The 10,969-nt window shown below is 38.6% G+C and overlaps 1 protein-coding gene across 1 annotated transcript; it reads left to right on the top strand.

The window, feature by feature from the left end:
* The first annotated feature begins 13 nt into the window (after positions 1–13).
* Positions 14–6,670, top strand: cdk9 (cyclin-dependent kinase 9 (CDC2-related kinase)). Its single transcript, XM_079586879.1, has 8 exons — positions 14–123; positions 486–599; positions 727–808; positions 904–994; positions 1,584–1,750; positions 1,846–2,017; positions 4,958–5,106; positions 5,627–6,670. Exons 1-8 carry the CDS (start codon positions 83–85, stop codon positions 5,990–5,992), a joined length of 1,182 nt encoding a protein of 393 aa, XP_079443005.1. The 5' UTR covers positions 14–82; the 3' UTR covers positions 5,993–6,670.
* The last annotated feature ends 4,299 nt before the right edge of the window (positions 6,671–10,969 follow it).

Raw genomic sequence — 10,969 nt, 5'->3', positions numbered from 1 at the left:
TGACTTCCGGACGGCAGGAGGCGGTAGAGTTTTTCTTGCCGGGTTTGAATCCGTCCTGGGAATCCCCAGAGGAACAGCAAGGATGCAGCGCGACAAAACCGGAAGCTCCGCCGGCGCGGAAAAGTACGAATATTTTAATAAATTTCTATCTCTAATCAGTCATTTAAAGTATTTAAACATCACTTTTGTTTATATTGAACATATCAAGCACCCAGTTGTACTGGTTAGATATATTTAGTCTTTTAAACGACGGCTGTGAAGCTTATATGTCTGTGTGTGGGTCTGGTTTTGTGTCTGTCAGGCCCGAATGAACAACATGAAATCACCAAAACAGCCTCATAAAAGGCTAAATATTGCCTTAATTAAAACAGAATTCTGCCTAAATGCGTCTGTAAGAGTATGGTTAAGTAATGATCTCAATGTAATAACGGCAGAAGGCAATGAGAGCTCCTCGCCGTGTTTAATAACAATCTTGTGTGTGTTAGGCCGGACAGAGAGACGGCCATCATGTCTAAATACTATGATGGAGTCGAGTTTCCCTTCTGTGATGAATTCTCTAAATATGAGAAGCTGGCGAAGATCGGCCAGGGAACTTTCGGGTGAGTATGTGATGCTTGTGTAATGACTATGTGGGTCATTGTGATTAAACCTCTTGTTATATGTGATTGCTGGCTGGGTTATCATCAGTGAGGCTTAGTGGATCTCTGATGTGTTGTCTCTCTGTAGCGAGGTGTTCAAGGCCAAACACAGACAGACTGGGAAGAAGGTGGCTTTGAAAAAAGTACTTATGGAGAATGAGAAAGAAGGGGTGAGAACATGCAGCTCCGTTGTACGGTTGCTTATGCAGATGTCACACACTTAAGCATCTCTTTTCATCCTGTGTTTTGCTGCTTTTCTCCTCAGTTCCCCATCACAGCTCTGAGGGAGATCAAGATCTTACAGCTGCTGAAACATGAGAATGTGGTGAATCTCATTGAGATCTGCCGAACAAAAGGTGTGTGTTTAAGTAAATGTGGCATTATAGCATTGATGTGCTAATCTATAAATTCCCACAGTCATAGAAAACCTGGGAATGTCAAGGAATTTTTATATTGGTGGGTTTCAGACTAGAAAAAATGATTTAAATTACCGGTAGTCAAATTGAAATTAATAAAACTCATGGGCATTTTTTTTAGTTAATGTTTATTACTGTTTTAATCCACTGTCAGCTAAGGTTCACACAAGGTTCTGCTGAATTTCTTTCTTTTTTTGTTTAGACAAACTGGTGAAATTAAGACCCTCAATGGACAGACTGAAGACATTTGTAATTATTATAGTTGTGGTGTGAAAGTGTCTATTTTAAAAAAATTAGATAAATTATTAAAACTTCATTGTTATAGTTATTGCCCTTGGTGTGAACGGTAATGCAGTAATCATAAAAAAAAAAAAAAAACGAATGAAAATTAATGAATCAAAAAGTGTGGGAGTCTATGACTCAAAATATATCAATAGACGCTATGTTAAATGACCATTATGTCTAGGTTTTGATTGAAGGATTATAACGCCAGTAACGGAGTTTATTGTGCTCACCTCTTTCTCTCCAGCCACCCAGTTTAACCGCTATAAGGGCAGCATCTATCTGGTGTTTGATTTCTGTGAGCATGACCTCGCTGGACTGCTGAGCAACGCTAATGTTAAATTCACCCTGGCTGAGATTAAGAAGGTCATGCAGATGCTGCTGAACGGACTTTACTACATACACAGAAACAAGGTAAGATGTGGCAATTTACATGGCCAGATTATCCGGCACAGGGTTGTCATGATGTTTATAGGCTCAGACTGAAGTGTTTTGTATATTTGTGTCAGATCCTCCACAGAGACATGAAGGCTGCCAATGTCCTGATCACCAGAGATGGCGTTCTGAAGCTGGCTGATTTTGGTTTGGCCAGAGCGTTTAGTTTGGCCAAGAACAGTCAGGGGAACCGCTACACAAACCGGGTCGTCACGCTGTGGTACCGACCGCCTGAACTACTGCTGGGTGAGTGAAGAAAAACCCTGTTGAGATTCATAAAAGATGTAAAAAACATTAAAAATAAGTGTAGGCGATTGTGATTGTCAAAACATTTGATAGCCTAACTATCACTAACATACACATAATTGTATTAAGTTTAGTGACAGCATGGGGCAATAATTGGTATAGGCTATTGCTTGTATTATTGCTTGATACAAATTTTACAATTTCAATTTAATTCTTGTGGTTTTATTCCGATCTTGATTCAATTTGGATACATATTAGGTACAGTAGATGTTAATTTTTCTCAAGAAAGAAAACCTCACCTAATGCTGTAAACATAGACTTCAGAGAGCCCTGTCAGCTTGTTAAAGGTTAAACATAACAACTCAAAGTAAATATAGGCCTAATGCGGTTTTATTACAACAACTTTATAATATTTTAATTAATATTTTAATGATACAAGTAAAAAATGGAATAAATATGAAATACAGTGCACATATTTAGCAAAATACTAATTTATACTAATACTAAATATATTATAAAATAAAATAAAAATTCTAGCCAACTTACGTGCTATGGTCATTAAATGGCTTTCCTGAGGTAAATGTAACATTGTAGTCTACTCCAGCTATTTTATTGACCTCTTTCCGCAGTTGAAAAACACCAGTGTTTCCGCTACATTCATTCAGCCGTGGTGGGCCGCCACACCAAAAATCCTCCCGCCACGGCTGCAGCTTCTCAGTGAGGTCAGATATTGTGCATACTAATGTGTTATTGTTAAGCCCCACTAAAGGCATAAAAAACATTGTAAAGCACCATAAAGTTTTCGTGCACTATATTCCAAGACTTCTAAAGTCATTCGATAGCATAATGTGAGGTAAAAATTTATATTGAAGTCGTTAAGTTCAAGTTAATGAAAACTCATCTCTCCTCAGTCATTCTCCATTCAGAACTCAAACAGCGCGTCGCGTTCGGTTACGAGTAACACGATGACACTCTCCAAGATCAATGTTCACATTATTATACTTTATTTGTAGATAAAGGTCTATGGTTTGCATAAAATGACTTTATCTTACTGTTTGCTGGAGTTTATTGCGTTAGTTCTGTTAGATTACAGCACTGGAGTAGAGAGCACTATGAATTGTTCTTCATGCGCACTGTAACTGAAATGTAAAACTGTTAAAATAAAAGGCTCAATAAACTGTTGCATAGATATAATACAGTAAGCATCAAATATCTCTTCGCTTTGTGCTTTTAACTTTTCAATGCGACGCGCTGCACGCTGTGACTTCGAGTTGCTTCAAGTGCATCATTCGGCGCACGGGATGCGCATAATCGCATTGCCGCTGTAAATTGGAACCTTTCATATTATAACTAGAAAAACTATTTTTCGATTAATCGTTTTTTAAAATGTGGTCAATTCAATATCGATTCTCAAAGGCTATGAATCGATTTTTTCCCCCCATATTTATGTATATATCACTCAAAAGCCAGTATTAGTTTTCCTACACTTCATAGGCTTGCAGCCTCCATGTTACTCTAATGCTGTGAGATTTTGTGTTTGTTTTATCTTAAACATAAAATAACCTGATCCTGTTTGATCAAGGCATGAGACACTTCTGACTTTTTCAATAATTGATTTTTCATCTTGCATCAAAATCCTGTCTCTTCATTGTATGCATTTGATATGGTTGGGTTCTCTTTTAATGTACCCAAGTGTACCTAAAATAATAATAGTTTAATATACTGGCTCTTAATTTCTTTTTATTAATTAACCACTCGTAAACTTAAGTTCACAGTTCTTTTTTATAAATATAGGTTTTGTGTTAAATCTATATTCATTGAGTCGAATCGAGAATCGAAATTGAATCGAATTGAGAGCTTGCGAATTGAAATCGAATCGGAACATCTGAATCGATACCCATCCCTAATTATAATACTTAGGGGAGGTTTAAACACCTGGGGCAAGGGGGCGTGGCCCATGGGAATATCACTCATGAGCGGCGCCCTCTCCCCCTGGGGAAATGGGCCTGCCACCACAGCTGTAAAAAATCCTAGAGGAAACACTGAACACTGATTGGTCGATATTATGTATGAGGCATATATACATTTCGGGAAGTTGTAGGCTACTGTATCTTTCAACACACGTTACACACCTATTGATCATTCGTGTTTATTTACTATTAAGTAGGCTAGTAAAGAGAGATGATCGGTTCACGTGCCATTTGAACTGAGGCGCTACAGCGATCTGTCACATTTAAAAGCGCCAAAACAGTATTTATTGTTTAAATTTCGTAATAAAATTGACAGAATCTGAGAGATGAGAATTTGTTCCACATCAAAAGTAACCTTCTCTGTCTAGTCTGTCGGTGTCCTCTTTGCTTTGCGATTTTTCTCTGCGTGAGAAAATGGATGTGGCGTGAGCGTGTGAAAAGGGTCAATGCGTGAGAGTTGGCAGCTCTGAGATTCTGAAGTGTGCATACGATAAACACTTTAGTATCCCATGAGGCCACAGCAGAGGATTTATGAATGTCAGTGAAGCAATGTAACTGGCGCTGTAGGTCACATGACAATGACAACATGATGAATGTAGTACGTCCAGATTACTTTCGTACTACACGCATTCATACTATATAGAACATACTTTTTTAGGTTGTGGTGAAGTAATTACTTAAAATAAGTACCTACTCAAGCGAGTATGCAATTTCGGACGCAGTCGCTGTTTCTGTCACATACTCGTGTGCATGCATGTGATGAAGAGAGAGGCCAACGTAACAAATAAAGATAAAGAGAGTTGACAGGTGAACTTTTCCACTGTTTATCAAGTGTGACAGGAAATTATATAATTCTTTTAAAAGGCTACTCTTCCTGTTTTTGAATAGAATTGAACTTATTGTTTTCCATTTTTTTGTGGGATTAAATTGATTGTTTCTCACTTTGTGTATTTGTTTTGTTTTTTTTCAGGGGAAAGAGACTACGGGCCTCCTATAGATCTGTGGGGTGGAGGGTGTATCATGGCGGAGATGTGGACCAGAAGCCCCATCATGCAGGGCAACACAGAACAACATCAGCTCACCCTCATAAGCCAGCTGTGTGGCTCTATTACTCCTGAGGTAACACACACACACACACACACACAACATTAGAGGTCCATTAACATCTGTTGTGGGTGATCAGATCACAAATAGTCAACCGAGAACGATTACTGTTTTATCTGATATTAGCATGTTTCAAATGTGTCTGAAGTGTCCATTTGTGATCTGGGGCCATATGTATAAAGCCACTTAATCCTAGATTTAGGAATAAGTTTGATTCGTAAAGCTCCATAAGTATTAAAAATGCTCTCAGCTCCTCGATTAAGAAGTATCCTAACCTAGTTAAGAGTTGTAGGATGGCTGTATTGCGCGCTCATAGGACCTAAAAAGTTTTATACATACAACCCATGATTTTGACAAGATAGCTTCACATTTCATTATGAGACACAAATGCTCGTTTTATTTTCTCTTTCTCAAGTTCTAGTTTTATTTCTTAATAGTTTCCCTCCAAACCATGATTCACAGATTCAAAACTTGAATCCATAATAATTTATGTATTTATTTGCATATTTTTAACCTGTATTCTGTGCTATCTCAGGGTTGGCCCGGTGTGGATAAGAAGTATGAACTCTATCAGAAGATGGAGCTTCCTAAAGGTCAGAAGCGGAAGGTGAAGGACAGACTCAAGGCGTATGTGAAAGACCCGTACGCTCTGGATCTCATCGACAAACTGCTGGTTCTGGATCCGGCTCAGAGAATCGACAGCGACGACGCGCTCAACCACGACTTCTTCTGGTCCGACCCCATGCCCTCTGACCTCAAAAACATGCTCTCCACGCACAACACCTCCATGTTTGAGTACCTGGCACCGCCACGCAGGAGAGGTCACATGCCCCAGCAGCCAGCCAATCAGAACAGAAACCCGGCCACCACCAGCCAATCAGAGTTTGACAGGGTCTTTTGATTGAATTAGTCCCGCTCGGACAGTCTGATTGGTCAGGAAGGAGAGAGAGACTTTGGACTAAAACTTTAGCGGTCTCACTCAATTATGAAATATAATACTTTCCCACCGATATTGCTTCCTCATAGTGATGTGTTGGACATCTATGAAGTAGGCAGATAAAACTCCTGTTGTTTAGTGTTTGCGCTCACAGAAGCTTTATTAAGATTACAAAAAACTCTGATCGAGGATGAGATTAATTGATGTGACTTGATGCTTTACTACCAGAGCTGATCAAGGAACAGCTTCAGCACTGAGATATGAGTGTCTTATTGTGCTGCCAGTGCATTGTGGGAGAGAGGAAAAAAAGTGTTCTTAGTGTTTTCATGGTCAGGTTTCTGTTTTTATGCACAGATTCAGTCCTGTATTAGATGTAAGTCTCCTGATAAGATGATTTTGTATTGAAAAGCTATACTGCTTTTTGTGTAGGAGACTATTTGACATTTATTTAAAGCCCTAGTTAACTTCTCTGTTCAGATTTTATTGTTAATTTACGTTCTTGTTATTTTTAAAGATGGTTTTATTTGTAAGATCGTGTGTTTGGGTTCTTGGTGTTTAAGTTACTTGTAAGTATAATACACCAATAAAACATTCACATTTCCTACCATTCTTTTGTCTTATTTGGGTCATAAATAATACTGGAAACAAACAATCTAGATTACTCTTGTTGTGGTTCTAACAATTATTAGAAAAGCATTGACAAGTGATTTAACTCTGACTTCGCTTTATATAAGCATACTTTTATGGAGACATACTGTGGTAACACCTTAAATTCTGCTACTATTTTTGGTATTTCATAAAAGATCAGCTATGTAATCATAATTGGGCAGATGTCCATAGTATGAAAATGGTTATGAAGGAACTCAATCAGGGCCAGTTTGTGGGGCTTTGCAAAATTATGAAAGAGTGCCCCATGGTTAAAAAATTATCATGACCAAAAAGATCTGTAAACCCACTGCAAATGTGACGGCCATTTTCCTCTGAACCCTTTAAACACCAGATAAACTATTACATTGGTTCTGCTGTAGGCCTATAACATAATTTGTTTTCAAAAAATGTTCATGTACCGTGGTCTGACTCTTCATTGTGCTCATAAATTGCAAGTACAAATATAGCCGCAAGCAGCGATGACAGACCCAAGCCCTAGTGCCACTGCCGCCCCAGTGTCTTTCTTTAGGAAACTGTGCACGACGGGCAATATGAATTTAAACCCGGTAAATGTAAAAGAACGAGACACAACAGTCGTCTGAAAACGCCACATTTACTGCAGAAGATGGTGCCACTATGGCCCTGTCCTAACTGGCACCCTAAAACACTCGCGGTCTTCCTACGAGTCAGCACATTCGTGCCGTGACGCCGCTTTGACTGTCGGGAAGATGTCTGCTGCGGAGCTCACATCAATGCGGGCTCGGTAAAAGTCACTGTCTGTGGTAAAAGTGCGCATCGAGGGCGCATATCGACCTCACAGGGGGCTCTCGCGAACACCCTTCTGAAACCTAAAATGACAAATAATGAGACAGCCTACGGCAGGGGCGGAGCCAGACGATGTAAACATCCAAGTGGTTTCTAGATGCAGAACTAGTCCATTGGAGGAGCTAGAGCCAGCTCCGAGATTGGTCTGTAGTGGGCGTAACTTGAAGTTGTCCATCACACAGAACCACGCGATATGTCAAACTCAAAACGAGATGTTGTCGCTGTCGGCATTCGGCAATATGCCAGCTCGTATAGAGCTGGTAAGTCCCGCCCCTCCGTAAAACCCCGCTGGACCTCAAAGTTGAAAAAGCGTCAATGCAAGTGAATGGGAGAAAATAATTATTTTCTGGTCCCGTTTGAATTGTGCCATGAATGTGAACATATGTTGTCTGTGAATTTTTTATATAATCTTTCGTGTGAAGAATGCTACAATTTAGCGTGTAGAAGTTTGATACGGGTAGACTTTGTGTGAGAGCACTTTGTGGACTACAACTCTTCGCTGCTTTCGACGCGTTTGAAACGTCAACACCACTAGCTCACGGCTCTAGCTCACGGATCCCGCTAGACATGGCTGTGTCTTTGGTGCACTTCACCGCCTTCTTTCAGGGAGAGGACAAAATCGTTGAGGTTGGCGAAAATCACGGGTAAGTCAACTTTATGGGGTGACGTCACATAGGCGACATGTAGTCTTTCTCGTTATGTCTTTTCCACAACTGCTAGCCGACGAATCATACCATATACTGTCAAACTTGTAACATGAAAGATTATATAAAAAATTCACAGACAACATATGTTCACATTCATGGCACAATTCAAACGGGACCAGAAAATAATTATTTTCTCCCATTCACTTGCATTGACGCTTTTTCAACTTTGAGGTCCAGCGGGGTTTTACGGAGGGGGCGGGACTTACCAGCTCTATAGAGTCAACGGTAATAATAGTTTCCAGAGGTATAACCGTGTAAATCGAAGTGTATAAGTAATATTGCTGCCTTTAACATTGCAGCAAGGGCAGAGCAAAGCGTCTGGAACTTTGAGCTTGTCAATCTGTCTCGCTGAGTGTCACACAGATGCCGTCATTCTACAGAAACGTCCACTTCTATGGTAAGATGTCTTAAAATTTATATATTTTTCTAACGTTTAAACGACCATACACCATTTTTTGTCACTGGTGTTACCTTACTTATTTGTTAAAATCAAGTAATGATGCAATCCTTTAAATCTTAATTTTTGAGTGTAGCAGAATTAAATGGATGTAAAATTAAAAATAATTTTACAATATGTAATTTTACAAATAACATTGTTTTGTTTTCAAATGTAAAGAAATTGTAACCCTAAAGTGTCTTTTAAGTGTAATATTTCTGTAAAGGCTAGGGACAGAAAATGGATATTTCCATAGAATGACCCAGTAGTAGATTGCCCTGGAGTGATCGCTTTCCGTTTAATATTATATTATTATAATGCATGGGTAAGATGTCACCTAATAGATGTAGCCTACATGCATGGGTCGCCTAATTTATTTTTTGTGCAGCTGTGGTGCTTTTGAGGTGACAATTATTCATTGTCCTTTAACCCTCATTGTGTTGCCTTTCAATTAAAATATTTTGTTATGGGTGTGCAGTGTGCTTGTTGTTCATTTGTCTCAAAAGTATCATACGATTTGTTTGTCAGCGGTGCATTTAGCTGTTCATTGGTGCTGTTGATATCAGTCAACATTTTGAATCATCTGCAAATCAGGAATACAATAAGACATCAAGAGATGTTTAAAATTATTTATTTAAAAAAGGAAAAGGAAAAAAATTAGAGTTTTCAATTCCAACACGATATATTAGAGCTTGCTCCACACTTTAGTTGAGGTGGGAAGAATAATTGATAGAACGATTGCAATATTGTTTTCTTGCAATACATTATCAGTATCTGGCAGGCACTAATGCAGATTACAGCTTGCTTTACTGTATACCAAAACAAGTATTTCGGTTCTTGAACAGCTAAGAGTCAGTTTAATCAACTCTACGCGAGAGCGATTCAAAAGCATACGGATCTGTCTGTTCTCAAATCGCTCTCGCGGTACTTTAATATCCGACCAGTCTGTGCAGCGCTGCTTTAAGTCGAAAAAACAGTGAGCAACTTGAAGTGGACGTAACTTGAAGTGGCCGTAACTTGAATTGACGTAACTTGAAGGGGCGTAACTTGAAGTGGGGCGTAACTTGAAAAGGCGTAACTTGAAGTCTTGCAGGATGCAGACAGATACTATTATTGACAATTCCTCCTTTGCTGGCTCTAGTTTCACCTCGCTGGCTCTAGTTTCACCTCGCTGGATCTAGTGTGCGCAGGCGCAGGTATAGCCTAGTCCGTTCGAAGTTGAACTACCTCATATCTAACTTATATCTCACGGTAAGAAAACTCTGTACTTTAGGGATAAACCGAACTTTGATATGTATAAAATCTTAATCTTACATGTATTGCTGTCTTGACATGACACTATTAATGTTATTGTTTCTGACTCCCTGAAATATGAATCGGTAATAGGGGAGACCAGGGACAGTTGTAACGCTTTTAGCAATTTTTAGCAATACATCAAAAACCATTTATACTGGAATAACCAATTTATTATATTATAAACTTCAATCTGTCAACTGCTGAAACAATGTATTTAAGTGGTTTTATGAAATATGTACAGGTTGTAAAATTGATTTTAATACAGTCTCTCCACTGTTACAACTGTCCCAGTGTACAGGGACGGTTGTAACATGTCAGGGACGGTTGTAACATGTCTAAAATATACATAGCCTAATGAATCAATCATATACGCAAAATGGAAAATATTATTTATCAATCATGTTATTGTGACTATTAATTTCATGTTTTTAAGTAATGATTACCTTTTTTTCATGCTACATGGCAAAAAAAGAGGTGCAACCGTGAAATTATAATGCAAGACAATGATTTAATGGGTAGAACACCTCAAAAAAGTTTACATTTAAACTTTTACATTTAATTTGCAATGCACAGTGCTCATTTTACTTTTAATTAGCAAATTAAAGGGAATTTTTTTTTCTTGATTAGTTTTTAAAATATAGGCCTAAATGACACTTGGTTGGTGATACTGGGACAGTTGTAACGGGGCGTTACAACCGTCCCAGTAACACCAACCATGTTTTCATCTCATGTGAGCTAGCTTGACTGCAAGTTTGACACTTGTTAGCTATTTTTATTTTTAGCTTACAAAACAGTGATTCTAAATAATACTTGTTTGAATTCATAGACATTTGATCTTATAACAGTATCCAAAAAAGTACATCAGAAAGAAAAGTATTTTTTTTACTCAAAAACAACCTTTTGTAGATAACTCTGTCAGGAAGTTTCAAATGTGGCTCCCTTTTTGGCAAAAATGGAGGGAAACTAACTAAGCATGAGCACAGTGAGTGTCATCACTCTAGGTTGTTTCTGATGGGAGGAATTCAAGGT

This window comes from Phoxinus phoxinus, assembly GCF_949152265.1.
Source record: "Phoxinus phoxinus genome assembly, chromosome: 17".
Classification (NCBI taxonomy): Eukaryota; Metazoa; Chordata; class Actinopteri; order Cypriniformes; family Leuciscidae; genus Phoxinus; species Phoxinus phoxinus.
Note: the sequence above shows the minus strand (reverse complement) of the source record. Positions and strands in the feature narration are given on the sequence as shown.